At 53.3% G+C, this 15,695-nt stretch overlaps 7 protein-coding genes across 7 annotated transcripts; 1 reads left to right on the top strand and 6 right to left on the bottom strand.

The window, feature by feature from the left end:
- Nucleotides 1–647: 647 nt before the first annotated feature.
- PC9H_002953 (uncharacterized protein) lies at nucleotides 648–1,868 on the bottom strand (the record flags this gene model as incomplete). The annotated part of the gene is made up of 5 exons (XM_036772553.1): nucleotides 648–871; nucleotides 924–1,026; nucleotides 1,090–1,224; nucleotides 1,276–1,483; nucleotides 1,552–1,868. The coding sequence occupies 5 exons, from the start codon at nucleotides 1,866–1,868 to the stop codon at nucleotides 648–650; spliced, it is 987 nt and encodes a 328-aa protein (XP_036634026.1).
- Nucleotides 1,869–2,684: 816 nt separating this feature from the next.
- PC9H_002952 (uncharacterized protein) lies at nucleotides 2,685–4,011 on the bottom strand (the record flags this gene model as incomplete). Its single annotated transcript, XM_036772552.1, has 2 exons — nucleotides 2,685–2,743; nucleotides 2,799–4,011. The coding sequence occupies 2 exons, from the start codon at nucleotides 4,009–4,011 to the stop codon at nucleotides 2,685–2,687; spliced, it is 1,272 nt and encodes a 423-aa protein (XP_036634025.1).
- A 1,624-nt stretch (nucleotides 4,012–5,635) lies between these two features.
- PC9H_002951 (uncharacterized protein) lies at nucleotides 5,636–7,718 on the bottom strand (the record flags this gene model as incomplete). Its single annotated transcript, XM_036772551.1, has 6 exons — nucleotides 5,636–5,793; nucleotides 6,434–6,726; nucleotides 6,789–7,083; nucleotides 7,136–7,157; nucleotides 7,219–7,471; nucleotides 7,525–7,718. 6 exons carry the CDS (start codon nucleotides 7,716–7,718, stop codon nucleotides 5,636–5,638), a joined length of 1,215 nt encoding a protein of 404 aa, XP_036634024.1.
- A 543-nt stretch (nucleotides 7,719–8,261) lies between these two features.
- Nucleotides 8,262–8,476, top strand: MAE1_2 (NAD-dependent malic enzyme, mitochondrial; the record flags this gene model as incomplete). The annotated part of the gene is made up of 2 exons (XM_036772550.1): nucleotides 8,262–8,312; nucleotides 8,363–8,476. 2 exons carry the CDS (start codon nucleotides 8,262–8,264, stop codon nucleotides 8,474–8,476), a joined length of 165 nt encoding a protein of 54 aa, XP_036634023.1.
- A 235-nt stretch (nucleotides 8,477–8,711) lies between these two features.
- Nucleotides 8,712–10,223, bottom strand: PC9H_002949 (uncharacterized protein; the record flags this gene model as incomplete). The annotated part of the gene is made up of 1 exon (XM_036772549.1): nucleotides 8,712–10,223. The coding sequence occupies one exon, from the start codon at nucleotides 10,221–10,223 to the stop codon at nucleotides 8,712–8,714; it is 1,512 nt and encodes a 503-aa protein (XP_036634022.1).
- Nucleotides 10,224–10,874: 651 nt separating this feature from the next.
- Nucleotides 10,875–13,178, bottom strand: PC9H_002948 (uncharacterized protein; the record flags this gene model as incomplete). Its single annotated transcript, XM_036772548.1, has 5 exons — nucleotides 10,875–11,111; nucleotides 11,179–11,832; nucleotides 11,893–11,964; nucleotides 12,023–12,482; nucleotides 12,538–13,178. The coding sequence occupies 5 exons, from the start codon at nucleotides 13,176–13,178 to the stop codon at nucleotides 10,875–10,877; spliced, it is 2,064 nt and encodes a 687-aa protein (XP_036634021.1).
- Nucleotides 13,179–14,849: 1,671 nt separating this feature from the next.
- Nucleotides 14,850–15,492, bottom strand: PC9H_002947 (uncharacterized protein; the record flags this gene model as incomplete). Its single annotated transcript, XM_036772547.1, has 4 exons — nucleotides 14,850–14,962; nucleotides 15,012–15,205; nucleotides 15,264–15,378; nucleotides 15,432–15,492. The coding sequence occupies 4 exons, from the start codon at nucleotides 15,490–15,492 to the stop codon at nucleotides 14,850–14,852; spliced, it is 483 nt and encodes a 160-aa protein (XP_036634020.1).
- Between the last annotated feature and the right edge of the window lie 203 nt (nucleotides 15,493–15,695).

Raw genomic sequence — 15,695 nt, 5'->3', positions numbered from 1 at the left:
GATCAGATATGATGTGATCGTAGTACGAAGCAGCGAATAATACAGACTTGGTGTTGTTGGTACATGAGATGAGAGTGATGCCATGTGCCCCCATGTGCCGCATGCCTCAGCAGCTGACATTGTTGCAACTAAGCAAATTCATAAGCAGACAGCGAGTTTGAAGCAAGTTCAGTAGGGGGACATATGTATCTGATCCGAGTAATAATGCATTAATGAACCAACAGTTCTCTGTTGACGCTCGTCGATTTCTCTCAAGGGGCACAGGGGGGGTCAGGGACCGTCGGGCTGTAAGAATTTGACAGGATGTGTCCCCACTGAAGTCGTATTGCGAGAAGCCCAGTGATAGCGTGAAGCCATACTTCTCGTATCTGCAACAAGAGATAAGCCTGTGATCCATTATTACTAATGAGTATCGAGAATGAGGCGGATGGCAAGATAATTTGATGCTCTTAGCACGAAGTCTAGCGATTCAAGTAGAAGGACTCATAGAGTTCTGGAAGAACCAGTAGTATATTGTTAAGTTGGCGTCATTGTTGATGCAATTTTATTTCTCTACTCGTTTCAGCAACTTGGATGTAGCCAGGACACTGAAGCATGATCATGTCGTGCATAGACTGAACTTTGGTATCCTTACGTGGAGACTAAGACTAGTGCTTCCTAGCTAAATCTTGCAACCAACTACTGAACACTATATTGAACTCATCTTTCTTCTCCATCATGACCCAGTGTCCCGCTTCGAACTCGTGGATCTTCAAGTTAGCACATGCTTTCGTCATGAGATTGATTTGGGGCTTGACCACGCAGATGAAATCGTGGGTCGTAGCAGCAAAAAACGTGGGCTTCGAAATAGCTGGAGAGCGAATCGGAATACCTACATATTTTCGTCAGATAGAATAATATGTATAATATCATATTGATCGTACCCTTATCTTCCTCGGCGGTGAGGCCACTTGTCCACACTTTGTACCAGCTCAGAGGCCCTGCCATACCGCCTTTGAGCAGAGCCTCATTCTGAATCTTTTGATCCTTCGCATGCCGTAGTCAGCGACGTGCATCGGGGACAACAATGAGAAGATGAAGACCAATTACCTCGTTACTGAGCCATGAGCCAATAGCGGTGGTCTGTCCGGACTCCACCCAGGCACGAAAAGCGCCCAACGGAGCGAAGTGTTTCCTCCAAACTTCGGGGTCGTCAGGATAAAGAGCACTGTAGAACGATCGAAGCTAGAAACTATCGGTGAGCAAGGTAGCATCCTGAAGGGACTGGTGTTTCACATTCTTCTCGATGATTTCTGCCCCATCAGGGGCGCCGAAGAACTTCCAATACCCCAGGAGCTCATATCCTGCGAGCTTCTTGGTGAGCGCAAGGACTTCATCCATATCAAAATTTGGGCAGGGAGCTATATATCCCAGTGCCAAGAATGCGAATGCGATGAATCGATCTTCGTACAGGTCGGCCAATCTTGATGCAACCCTACTTCCCCTGCATGACGATACGTAGAACGGAATAAGCACAGGTGCTGAGGCGCTGAGGAAATGGCACCAACGTACCAGTCATGACCTATTGCAATGCATTTGGTGATACCCTCTACGTCAAGGATGTCTATGAGATCCTTGGCGGTGCGAGAGTTCGTGTACGCCTCGACCTCCGTGGGCTTTGCGGTGCCACCATAACCCAACATGTCGGGCACGATTAACCCATATCCAAGTTCGCTGAAGTAGGCGATTTGATGTCGCCAATCGTACGACGTAGATGGAAATCCGTGAATGAAGAGCAAGTACGGTTTGTCTCCTTGTGGGGCGATAGCGAGGTAATGGTAGCTGAACCCCCTGGATGTTTGAATGTCTTTGTACAAGGAACTGTCCATGTTGCGAGGTCATAATGAAACTGAGACCAACCTTCCCGTTTGGAGTTCTTAAATACATGCCGCGTGAGAGCGAGCAATGGGAGCAATGGGAATCGAAACTGTGAAGATTGGGGCAAATGAATTGAATGCCAAAGCATGCCAAGATACGATGGGAGGCTCACACAACAGGCATAAGACTGGCAATGGCTTGGTTGCGGCGATTGATCAGCAGAGATGTACAGCCCTGTGAGTTCTTGGAGACACCACACTTGGAGACACCACAAGGTAATCCTGAACCTTGAGACCAATCATCCTATATTAGGTGCAGCGGGTTCAACGGAGTAGATACTGCTTCGTAGTAAGGTGACATGTGACCACCAGGCCATGGATCACTCGACCAAACTGCTGAAAGAGAACGCCGTCATCGAGGGAGAGAATTCGAGTTGGAGAGTACGTACCTAAAAGCCGGTGTTGAACACCGATAACCATTATGAATGTATCTCTGGAGGTAGGTCGTATCTTGATGTGAGGTGTCATCTTCTGCGAAATAGGGCGTTGTCAACTAGCTGAGGAATGTTTATGATTCGCAGGCGTCGTACATTGATTCATGGTTCGAAGGGATTCGAGTAATGTAGTCCGCGGGGGCAATCCGTATCTAAGTGCCAAGAGCACCGAATGTGGGGTCGATATCATAACTGCCATACACTGCTACATAGACAAACCTAGAGCCCCAGGCTCCGATATACATGGTACCAAAACATGAGTCGGGAATAACGTCACTCCTTGTAAGGACTCGGACGTTGCTCAATATAACGAGCCTGAAACTCGTAGCCGGATTCACCACCTCCAGCCCCGTTTCCTTTCCCTGAACGGATCCATAGTCCACCCAGAAAACACTAAACAGGCGTCTTGGTCAGAGCGACTCCGCATCGACTTCGACTCGGGACTCACATCTGCAATCCAGATAGAACGACTTCTCGTGAACAGGGAACACGTGCGCTCTGAGCTTGCGGAACCAGAAAATCCGGCGCGTCTTCGCGTCTTGTATATACCGCTCCGCGACCGCCCGCTGCATCCTCGCTTGCACGTACGCCGCGATGCCGTAGATGACGATCCAGTTGATGTTGTCGTCTGGGAGGAGGTACAACCCTATCTGGACTATCGGCGCGCGCAGTTCGTTGAGGAGGATCCACCAGCTGGCAGGTGCATCTTCGACCCGAGTCATCACCGCCATAACGGGGACCAGTATCGTCTCGCCCTGATGACACACAAATCCGCGTCTTAGATACTGAAGCGCCTCGTCCTTTGCATCCGGCATCGTCTTCGCTACGGCTTTCAACCCATCCCAGGTTCCTCGCATCCCCGCGCTGACATTGTTCCTGCTAACCTCAATGTAGCAGATCTCGCGCCGCACATCCAGCATGGTCATAGTGTACAGATTGACGACGAGAAACGACACGAGATAGATTATCTCGAACAGCCAACTCCCGCCTTTATACCACTTGAGGACCAGCAGCCCGAGCATGGAGCCCAGTGCAAAAATGGTGTATATGATAGTCAGAGATGGGTGGTGGACGCTTCTCCCCCATTTGATGATGGGGAAATTAGCATGGACGGAGAGGTATGGGTTTGGTTCGTCTATCGGGCTTGGCTCGTCGGCTTGGGGAGCAGTGGGTGTCGGCGGCGGGTACGTGTGTGTCGGTGATCCTGCACCAGCCGTACTGATAGCAGGGACGCCATTCGACGAAGTAGCGCTGCTCGCTGGGTTTGAAGTTGACAGCGTCGCGTTCCCCGGGGCTGCGGCTGGGCTCGGTACTTGGATAGAAGTCGCAGGAGGGGGCGCGACAACCGAGGACGCCGCACGACTCGAAGCATGCGCTGCCTCCGCGTTGCTGATCAACTTGTCGTAGTCCGCCGCCTGCAGATCCTGCGGCGGAGAGGAGCCCGTCGTCGTCAAAATTTCCATATCGTCCCCAAACGCTTTCTTCATCCCCGCATAGCGGCTCTCCAAGTCGAACGTAGACGTGTAAACGAGAAGCTGCCCAAACGAACGGCCGCCGATGCACATTATCGCAACCTCCGTGCTAGCCTCGATGCCGCTGGTCAGCGCTGCAACGTGGGCGGCCGTGGCGTTTACGACTTTGCCAACGCCTTGATTATCCATTGATGTGGGCGTGGAGGAGGGCGAAGAGACACTGCGCACGCAAGGAGGGCCGGCATACCTTTTAAGTACTCGTATCCAGTCATATCAACATTACCGCAAAACATCGCTCAGAAGCTGACGGAACTCAGTCCATCAATGATTACATTACCTTCTACACAGGCAGTGCGCCCGAGTACAGCAATTCAGTGGATCCTTCGCCAATCACAGTCGCCACATTGCTGTATATATGTGTTTCGCCACCTAGCTAATAAAGGTTTGTTGTGAAGGGTTGCGCAGTATGTGGCTTCTGGCTTCTGCGAATGTGCAACGCGCGAGTACCAGGTGTCGATTGAATCCCAGGCCTCGGTTGGATCATTTGATGGAATTGCAGTCGTTCAGGGATTGTCTTTTGTCCGCGTATTGGGCTTTTTTAATCCGTGCGAGTCGATGGGGGTTGGAGCGGGGGAATAGCATGAAATCGAGATAGGAACCCACATACGTACATCGTTGCTGTGCCAATACGAAGTCCCGAAAATCGAAGAGGGTCCACTATCGATATCTATTTATGCAGTTCGAGGGTGAGGCTTACAGTAGCACGTTGATCAAGGGAAAGCAATGCTTACTCGCTATCTCCGCCAACTCGAAGCTGGGAAGGTGGACTGTGGTCCACAGTTGAAGTAATGTCGACCCTCCTGCGGTTCTACGGAGAAACGATATGGCGCGGAACGAAGGCGACCAAAAACAATGTCGTGAAATGCCTGCGGAGGATGATCACTCTGCTCGGAATTTATCCGAGACAGCTTGAGTGATGAAATCGATTGCGGCTGGATTTGATCCAGCCTGACTGAAGAGAGGAGACGTGGCGAAAGAGTGCGCAGTCGCGTTCCATCTATGAACGATTCGCCGTTGGTAAGGCCCGAAGTCACACTATATCAACAACCGTGCTCAGGAGAAGAGCACGATATCGTCACTGTATTCCGTATCATACCAGTACAATACCTATATACTAACCAAAGTTCGCCATCAGTATCAGTATACCTTGCATCAAACATACAACGACCGTACCTCGCCCTTCGCCCACCCAGCGCTCCCCTCCCCAATCGCCCAATCACCTGTTCAGCCACAGCCACAGCCACCCCTGTTGGATTCTGACAATCTAGGCGGTACAGGGGCTACAGGGGTTCACGTAACTACGTAGCTAGTTCGCGCGTGCATGTATACTTTCTCTTCATGCGTTTGCTAGAGTCCCAGCCAAACACAATACATACCTGCTTGCTCACTCGGAATTCGCGCGACCTCACCAGCTTATTTCAACAACCCCAATCTGACATCCGCCGTGATTGGGAGAGGACGCCCCCGAACCCGAACCCGAGGCCGGGGTAGATCAGCGCGTCTGCATTTCGAAAACAGCGCCGTCTGTGGCTACCTACCATGGCGTCGGCGTCGCGCAGCTGACAGGCGATTCCGAGTCTCGCGGAGCCGGCGCCATATACGATGACAATGCGCTGGTCGCACAGTCTGGATTTCGTCACACCGACTGCGGCCATAATGCAGATGCAGGACAGAGACACAGCGCCTGTACCTTGGCTTGAACGCCAGGAGTAAACAAGTAAGTCAAACCCAAATGCACATCACCCATCACACATCACCCATCACCCATCACGCATCCACGGCCAACAATGAACATCCTGCGTATCTCACCAGTCACCACCCCCGGATGATGGATCGAGGCGCACGACGCCGTTGATAAGTCCCACCGGGCCCTCGCATCCGCGTGTCGGACACTCCAGGGGGCGGCAGAAGCTGCGGAGGCAGGCAAGGCAAAGGCAGGCAAGGGGGGCAAGGGCAAGGGCAAGCAAGCATGTTAGCGCGCGGTGTTCGGAGGGTTGGCATTGGGGGATTGGGGGATTGGGGCATTGGAGCATTGGGGGATTGGGGGATTGGACGTGGACGCACTCGGTCTCGTGTACGAGGTAATGGGCAATGCCGGCGGCGGTTGCGAGCGGGCTGTAGTCCGTCTATCGTCAATGCACCAACGCATCAAGGAGTGAGTCCTACAATAATAATTGAAAATGGTGGAATGGAGGAGACATACGATCGTGCAAGCCCGGGGCTGGAACTCGAAGACCGCGCTGAGGCGCGTCGGCGTCATCCACAGCGAGTGTGTCAACCCGTTGCCATGCACGCCGACTAGGATCTACAGCGGCATCGAGGAAGCGTAGGTAAAGTCAAGGTCAAGCCCAAGCCCAAGCCCAAGCCCAAGCCTCCTCATCCCAGAGCCAACGCCAACGACTTCGGCGCACCGTCGCCCGCGCAATCCGCGCAACCTGCTCGTCAAACGCCATCGTCGAATTAAACGCCTCGAGCGCAACGCAACATCCGCGATCCCGTCCTCCTGCAGCGTATACAGCTCCCTGATCAGAGCCGCGTGGTCCTCCTCGACGAGTCTGCGGCCGTCGGTTTGGCGTTTGGCGTTGGAGATACAGGACGAGCGGCGTGTCGGGCATCGACAGCGGGGTGGGGCCGTGGTACTCGCCCAGGACGCGGGCCTTGAGACCGGCGAGCCAGTCGGGGGGTACCGGCAAACGGAGGACGTCGCCGAAGGGCTTGTACGCCGAGGACGGGCCCGCGTGCCCGGCGGAGCGATCGCCGAGAATGGCCGTCGTGATGCGGTACGTCTTGTCCGCGGCCGCGCGCGCGTCCCATGTCGTTTTGGTGTCCCATTGGATGCCCGGGCTGCGCGGCGGCGCGTTACTTCTGCGACACCCGTAAGAAGAAGGGAGGAGGTTGCGACGTACAAGAACTTGTCGATGAACCAGACGTTGGCGCCGGGCGGGGCGTCCGCCTTGGAGTGTTGCTTCGTGTATGCGATGCGTCGGATTTCGGGCAGCTGGACACCCGTGCGCCACCCGTGGTGATGCCAGACTCTCCAAACGCCGAGAAACATTTCGCCTGGACTCGCGTATTTAACTCGTTTAGCATGCTGCAGCACTGATGAGACGGTGAAGCTCACCGATCCAGTGGTAGTCTTCGATGCTCGTCTCTTTAATGTCGAATGAGAACATAGGGAGCAAAACTCACAGTGTGCCGTAACTGGTTGAACGTCTTGAGTGTACACATTGAAGCTTATGCAGGGAATACGCACAGTTATCATCGTTGTTGATGATCTACACACGAACCACGCCCGTTGAACACTGGTAGTCCGCCCCTTTGAGAGTCAACACTCACCATAGGCCCTTCAATGACTTCCGCGGCACCAAACTCGCGTTCGGCATCCTCGAGACTGATAGTGTCCCCGATCTGATTCTGCTCCTTGACCTCTGGACTCACGGGCGGGAGGCGGATAGCCTTGATCTTCGCTGCAACTCGCCCGTCGTCGAACTTCCGTGTCCTGTCGGTGGATAGCGAGACGACCTGTGCGATAGGCGGGATATGCCATGGCTGGTCGGTTACAAAGTAAAACGTCCCATTGCGCCAAAAGCTGGGAAGGGCGTTGCGGCTGTCAGGCGGGTGGAGTGGATGACGCGAGCTTACAGGTTTTGAATGACTGAGAACCCGGGGGCGTGGGCTAGAAACTCGGTGGTCGGAAAGGCGCGAGCATGGTGTACCACGGGAGCAGACAGGAGGAAGAGATCTCGGGTGGCGAATTGATAGAGGAAGAGAGTGAGGAGTGTTGTTATCAGTCCGCCGAGCAGGCGATATCTCCAATGCAGGATGAGCGACGGCATTCGCACAAGATGCTCAACACGAAGACGAACGCTAAGCGCTAAGCACTCGATAAGGCTCGATGAGGCATCCAGGGAAAGTCCACAAATTTCATCCGAATATGACGTGATTCCAGAACCCCGCAATTGTCAGCTCCGAGGATGCGATTCGCCTTGTATCAATGACGTTGTCGATTCGATCCCGGGGCCCCGCAGATTCAGCCAATTCACGCCTGATCGGTGCCGTACTTACCATCGCCATACCAGCATGCTCGGCCACAGGTCCCCGTGCAGGCTTGCGGGCATGGTTATCGGCGCCGTCCCAGAATCCAGACCTCTGAAGCAGCAAGAATAGCACGTCCTTCGCTCTCTCACCTCCACCGCCATCATGGTGCTTCCCATTCCCAAACCCCAGATCCGTGTCGCTCTGCGGGGCGCTGCCCTTCTCACCAACGCGCGATTCAACAAGGGCACCGCTTTCTCCATCGCGGAACGACAGGCTTTCCCCTTGAACGGTCTCGGACCAATACGCTAGGAGAGCAATGCGAACGTGCGTACGACCAGTTGATGTCGAGGGACACCGCCATACGGAAGAACACATTCCTGCAAAGCCTGAAGGTACGTGAAGGCCATGCAGAACAGCGGGTATACGCTCATCCTCGTTCCAGGACCAGAACCGGGTGCTGTACTACTCGCTGATTGCGCAGCACCTCAAGGCGCTCGTCCCGATCATCGACACCCCACGCAGGTTCGCTACAAACAGCCGGATCTCACCTCTCTAGAATTGACACGCATTAGGCCGAAGCTATCGCAAGCTACTCGCATTTATTCCCCGCAGCGAGGGCTTGTATCTCACGTTCAACGAGCAAGATACAATGGAGAGGGACTATCTCGAACAAACACAAACACGCGGTCGAGATGTTGACCTCATTGTACCATCCCACTCGGAGGATGTTTGGAGGGATACCAGAATAGCTACTTACCTAGTAAGTAGAATAAAGGGAAATGTACGAACGACTATGCGTGGCTGACCGCGGCGACTTCCTGAAGAGACGCAAAGTCTTGCTCCCAGATGTCGCAGTCTCTGAGGACGAGTTCGAGTGTTGCTGAAGGCTCTCGAGCGGATATCCAGCGTTTCAGTAGGTCGGCGGACTCGGGAGTGCAGGTGAAGTCGATGAATTGGAATTCGAGACGCCGAAGCGATGGGTATGGTGCAGTGGAGGCATCGCTTGTCTGAAAGACATTGAGTGGTGTGCGGTAATGTGTGCTGATCCGGAGCTCTTCGATAGTACCACATTCAGGAAGCGCAAAAGCATGTAGAGGGGATTCATTATCCAGCTCCATTTCCAGGATCTGCGGCACGCAGCTAGGGAGCATGCTGACAACGCCTGCCAAAGTGCTAGGTGCTAGGTATTCCCAGTATTCGATCATCAGGACGAGTGTATGAACGCCATAGGATTCGATCCGATGGACTTCAAGTGCATGTCTCTTATAGAGCAAGTACTGCAAACCGCCGTCGTGGTAGAATGTCTCGAAAAAGCGACACGCAGGCTCGATCATCGCGATATTGTCATCGCATAGTCCCGCGGCGACCAGCTTCTTGATCTTATCTGTGCGGAGATGGTGGAAGATTGTAGCGGCCTCCAGGGTGTCGAAAATGATTGTTACGTCGGAGAGGTGCTGAAGGTAGACCGGTGCCAAACGGCTGCGAGATGCTTGCTGCACGTCATTGGGAAGCAGGAGGTTTAGGGACTGTAGCAGCGGCATGTTCTCTAGAGCTGAGAGCAGGGTGTCGACGGATACTCGACATGGCTGACCACTCGCGGCATCCCACGCGCTCCAGTCGCCCCCAAGGCACAGGGAAGTTAACTTGGACATATAGGACGCCTGGAGGTTCACGACTCCGAGGGAATTCAGCTCTGTCAGGTTTTCCAGCCAGCTCGCTTCGGGCGGCAGATGCATATTCCCGGAGCAATTCAGGGTGCGCAGTCGCGGCGCAACCCCACCAAGGAAGTCCGGAGGAATATCTACGTCCCCGATGTCGAGAGAGCGCAAGAACGGGGCGGGGCGGGTCAAACGGGCCATGAAAGGCTGCTGAGACACGCGCAGCTCCGCGAGTCGCTCCGGAGACTCGAGTGCGTGCTCGAAAATGAAGGCGAGGTGATTTGCCGAATCCAGCGATAACCGCAGTATCAAGGGCGCTGCCTGGGACCTCGAGAACATCTCGCGGACCCACTTGGGATGCACATCGGTGAAATCGGCCCATAATGTGGGTTCGTTCAGCGCAATGGTGCGCCAGGTGCGGCAGACATGGGTGGCCGCGATCCACTGCAGAGGGAAGTCGTCGGAATGCCCACTATAGACCAGACAGCCAAATATCCTCGACAGTATCTCTGCAGGTAGATGTTTCGTCTTGCTGCAGTCTGCGTTGCGCTGCTGGCGGAGAAGGCGAGCCTCAGCCAAGCATGCATTGATCCTGTTGTCGTAGTAATCTTCAAGCTCTTTGGACTTGGACTGGGAGACAGACATTGGGTCGTTTTCGACACGTGTAAGTAGATGTGGTGAATTTCCGGATTGGTTTCCACGTGGTACCTACTGCGTAGGAGTCCTTCAGGAGCTGGGGCAGTGAGCAAGGTGGTAGTGATGAAAGTTGACATGGAGAAATTTGCCTATTGGATTGTCATTATATCTACGGATACACTGGCAATATGAGGAACTGGCTTTAATTAGAACTCGGCCCATACTACGGGAACGGGCTTCGTGGTATCTTCCCCCAAAAGGTCGCAGCCCTTAAGCATAACAAGGAACCTGACGAAGTGGACGCGCCCGTGAAACGGCTATAGCAATCGAGGTAGCATTATGCAAGGGGTGCTAGGTATACATGATTGATTCTTCTATTCTACTTAGCATCGTCCGACTACATGATGACTGCTACTGGTGGGGTCTGAGAACAACATGGCGACGACATCGCCGCCAAGGCAATAATGTACTACGCAGTACGAGGTGTGTAGTCCGTAAGGATATCACTGAGACAGGTATAATAACAAGCTGTTATCTAGCAAACTGTCTTGCGGGGAAGAGGCGAACGAACGTATAAGTTAATAAGTAAGCAAAGACGAGTCCGTGAAAATGGCTGGTGTCCGTTGAGTGAGGGGTGAAAGAACGACGACTCGGATGAGTTTAGAGGACGAGAACAGATGTAAGGAAGGTAGCGGATAACAATGTCCAGTTGAGCCATGAATTTATTGCGTGCGTAGAAGCAGCGTTATTCTGGTTCGTTGTCGAAGGCGTCTGCGAAGACGAGGAGTCGGACGCTGACGTCGAGGACGGCGGCGACACTGGCGAAGCGACACCGTTGTAGAAGCCACGGATGATATCAGCGGCTTGTTCAGCAACGCCGTACGTCGGGACACCAAGCTACAAAAGCGTAACAGTCAGACTCTCGTATCTCGCGAACAAATAAATAATTCGCAAGGGAACTTACATGGGCAGCGAATGACAGGGGGAAGATCGACGAATCCGCAACACGGACGTTGGCCGTGCCGTAGACCTGCAGTTTCGCGTTGACCACACCGCCGAGGTTCCGTGGCAACATGGCGCAAGTCGACGAGGGGTGGAACTCGGTGCCGACGTGCGTGGACAGCCAGGCGTCCCATTCCGCGTCCGTGTTGACGCTGGGTCCTGGGGTGATCTCGTCGCCCAACGATGATGCCAGCGGCTCCGTTTGTCCGAGCTTACGCGCGAGCTTGAGAGCCTCGCGCAGGATGGTCCTGTCTGAGGCGTGCGAAAGGTAGTTCGGATCGATGATGGGGCTGTCGAACGCGTTGGAAGTGTTGATGGAAAGACGGCCGACGGAGAATGGGTGTTGGAGACCAGCCTGGATAGCGACGTTTCCTGGTGTGTTCAAACTGAGAAGCATCTCGGCAGATCCGATGTGCGAGCCGAAAATGGTGCCGCTGACAGCAGAGTAGATGGCTTTGTCTCCAGCAAGAACGTCGGAGTCTGATCCAGCCAAAGACGAAGGGGAGCCTTGGCGGACTTCGTCTTGTAGGGCTTTCGCTCCATCGTCTCCCAGTAGGGTGGTCAAATTGACGTATGCAATTGCCGAATTGACGAACGACAAGAACGCCGGCGAATTCTGCAGGGGGTGAATGAGTGAGCTATACCGATAATTATGATTGCGCAACACATCACGTACAGCGACGTCTCCACCTTTAGCCCAAATGGCTCCCGCGTTGTCGAAATTGGCGGCGTAGGTGACGCCAGAGCTCTGGGAACAAAAACGGGTTAGCGATTATCAGGATTTCTTATTTCAGAAGCTGACTCACCAAATGATCCGCCATGTGTTGCCCGACTCCGTTGAGTTCGTGCAAAACCGGGACACCGGCTGCTTCCAAAGTGTCCTTGGGTCCGACACCACTGACGAGAAGGACATGCGGGCTGCCGACGGCACCACCAGCCAAAATGACCTCTTTGGACACCTTGACCGTGCGCTTCGTAGCATCACGGTTGCTTGCGAACTCCACGCCAGTGGCAGTCAAATTGTTCGAGTTCGAGCTGTCGAAAATAATGCGAGTGACGGTAGCGTTGGCAAGGATGGCGAGGTTGTCGCGGGGTGGCAACGGGTCGATGTAAGCCGACTTAGAGTAAGAACGTGTCCAGTTAGTGGGGTTGATGAAGGACGTCGTCGCATACGCTCCCTCGGTAGATCCACCGGCAGCGTCCTCGCTGTCGGGAACACCGACATTGTTGAGTGTAACTAGCCAGTCGCGATATTGGGAGAAGGTGCTGCGATCGGATGCATAAGACAATGAATTAAATGTGCAAGGTCGCCAGGACTTACTAGCCAGGGTAAGAAATGTGCAGAGGGCCGCCTGTTCCGTGATTCGACGGCTGGTAATGGATATCGGCCAGGTTTCTGACATCGGAGCCTGGCGGGGTGAAATGCTCAGATTTCTTCATAGCGCTAAGGAAACTCGTCCAGCCCCAAGCTTTCGCGGCATCGCTATCATCTGATGCAACGAGGGTGCTCCAAGCGTCAACCTCAATTTGTGAGGGCCGTGTGGCATACATGCCGTTGACAGCTGAGGAGCCGCCAAGAATCTTGCCTCTGGGCCAACTGATGGCACGGCCGCCGAGGTTCGCCTGGGGTACAGTTTGGAAGCCATAGTCGTAAGACGATCCCATCTTAGACTTGTAGTAGGCAAAAGCGGGCACATCGATATCGTTTCGGATAGCATCGCCAGTGTCGCCGGCTTCGAGGACGAGGACAGTGTGATTGGAGTCCTCAGAGAGACGGGCAGCGAGTACGAGGCCAGCTTGGCCACCACCGACGATAACGAAGTCGTAGGAGTCAGCGATGTTGCCGTCGTAGACGATGCCTCGGGGAGAAAGTGTCCGTATCGGATACCGTTCGTGAGGGGAACATGATCCAAAGGAAGAAAGGCCCAGGATGGTCAAGAACGCAACCTCCACTGGCCACATCGTTCCGGGAAGAGTAGGGGGAATTAGTTGAGGAGTTTGTTGGTAAAGTGAACGTGATGATTAATGGAGAGAAAAAACGGCGTTGCACACCCAAGGCTTATATACGAGACAAGCACTATAATTTCATTGCTGATTGCTGATCGCTCCAGAAGCCAGCCGGCCTGACCAGTCGGCCCCCGTGGAAACCTGGGTTTCATACGGGAACGAACTGGGCAGGGACTAGCTGGGGACTGGGTCGCGCACTGCAACGGAACACTCTGCCCGTGCCACTTGGCAACCTCAAATGGCCCAGACCTCCGCCGCACGTGGAACTTTGCATGTTGCCGAGTCCGGTGCTCGCAGCGACCACGGTTTGAAATTCGATTCTGGACGAAGAAAACATGGATACGAGCGCATGCGTGATATGTCAAGACGCTGTACAAGATTGCAAAAGAAACAATGTGAGTTTATAACAGTTCACCGAAGTACTAGACCCTATATCACCATGCTTTTGGAGAGTTTTCGCTGCCTTGTTTTACGGAGCTTGAGCCGCGACGGCAAGAGAGAATCAGAGCTCAGTCACCGACTGCCGGCCACTTCTCTCCGAAGTTTGAAGCAGGATAGAAATTTGTCGCAACCAAAAAACATCTTGGCGCCTTTGCTAGATAGGGGTTTTCCAGTGCACCCTCGTCTATGAACTCTCGCCTGGCTGATCTCAAGGCTACTATCACGTGTACTGTAGTGCAAACACACATAGATATGCAAAACCAATTTTAAGTTGTTGTAGATTCCATGTCCTATGCTCGGACATGAAGTATGTTTGAGAAATAGACTTCATTGAGCTACTGTAAAAATCTCAAGGCATTTGAGAAGTTGCAAGCCCATTTCCGCGGGCAAAATGTGACGTGCAAATAGTCATTTCAAATTTGACTTGAATGCTGTGGAAGTAATAACAATCCCACAGACTTCTGATTTTTTTCTTAGCTAGTATAGTAGCGCTAGAGTCTGAATCTAGAGTCCCTTGCACTCGTACCTACTGGTTCATGCACAGGAAAACCAGCAACATTTTGCGTGACAAAGAAGCTCCTATTTGCCCCTTGTTTTGCAGATCCATGTGTTGCCGAGCGAGCGGCCGAATGCATACGGCGGCACACGGCTGCGCTGCTGGGTCTGAATGACGCGTGACACACTGTGACGAAAAGTTTGCAAATCTATGTTTTTGGGTACTTGTCGTACCGGCATCGTCATTGCTCTACTACTCGGAAAGGGATTCACTCAAAAAGTTGATAGGTATTTAGACAAGATGAGCGACAACCTCTCGTAGCATGCCGGGAGTTGTAGGGACATCCAATCTGGAGCACCGGGTTGAATTGTCCAAAATTTTGCAAATCTGTCTAAGTGATAGTAATGCGTCTGCTTTGAGGCTCAGGCAACACACGAAATTGTTTGGGCACCTGCAACCAATTACCAGTAACTACGACACTCTCAGAAGGCCGGTAGCAAACAGTGAACCTCGTCGGCATCATAGGTATTCAGATTGGAAAAGAAATCGGCGAGGTGGAAAGGCAGGAAGGAAACTCAGTGCTTTCAAGTAACGTCGTCCGATCATATGGTTTCATGGTTTTGTGCAGTTGCATATATGGCATGAGGTACATGACATGGACGGAATAATGATGTGGACGAGCATGGCATTTAGATGGTGGTCTCGTAAGGCACGGGAACCATAGTCTGGGGAACGTTGTCTGTTGTCGTAACAGTGTACGCCTCCCGAGGAAGGACATGTCCACGCTTCAAGTTTACCCGCTCTATTTACATTCGATAAGCAAAGCATAGCCCACAATCAATGGTACTCACCGCCTGTAGCCTTGGCTTTGACGTGCGCTTCGTGGTTGGTCTTTACCCGGTCCAAGAACTCCTGTCGGCATTTTGAGTGTCGGACGTGCTCGACACGGAGGTTGACACGCTTCTCCAGGTAGCGGTTGCCAACAACCTTGTAAACGATGACACCGACCGCGGAAGGGGTGACATTGTACACGATTCCGGTTCGTCTAGCGTATCAAGCATAATTTCAGCTACGATCTTCCTGCAGTGATAAAGTGCACGCACCCGTGGTAGTATTTGTGGGGCATACCCTTTTGCTGGGCGGCGTTGGCCTTGATGTCAACGATGTCGCCTACATGGTAGTTGATGAGGAAGGTGGACAACTTGACGGGGCCATGTTCTACGATCCATATCGTTATTCGATGACCACTCAAAGTCCTGGTACGATCATACCCTTGAACCCCCGCTTGAACATATGGCGCGTACGCGCGCGGTAACCGAATGAGTGAGGCATCTTGAGGACTGTGGTATTCTTTAGTCAAGGTGTCGGCGCAGCAGAATGGCAGCGATGCTCACAATGGGCGGTGTCGTTGGCGTTGGCGTTGAAGAATTGCTGCACGCAGAGACGACTGATCGGAAGATCCCGAGTGGCTTGGGGGTACTTTACAGTTGACAATTGGCGCCTGCCGAGCCTACTCTGTTTGTCCAGCTTTGGTT

Source organism: Pleurotus ostreatus, assembly GCF_014466165.1.
Source record: "Pleurotus ostreatus strain PC9 chromosome Unknown scaffold_2, whole genome shotgun sequence".
Taxonomy (NCBI): Eukaryota; Fungi; Basidiomycota; class Agaricomycetes; order Agaricales; family Pleurotaceae; genus Pleurotus; species Pleurotus ostreatus.
The sequence above is the reverse complement of the archived record's forward strand: the minus strand, read 5'-3'. Positions and strand labels throughout refer to the sequence as shown.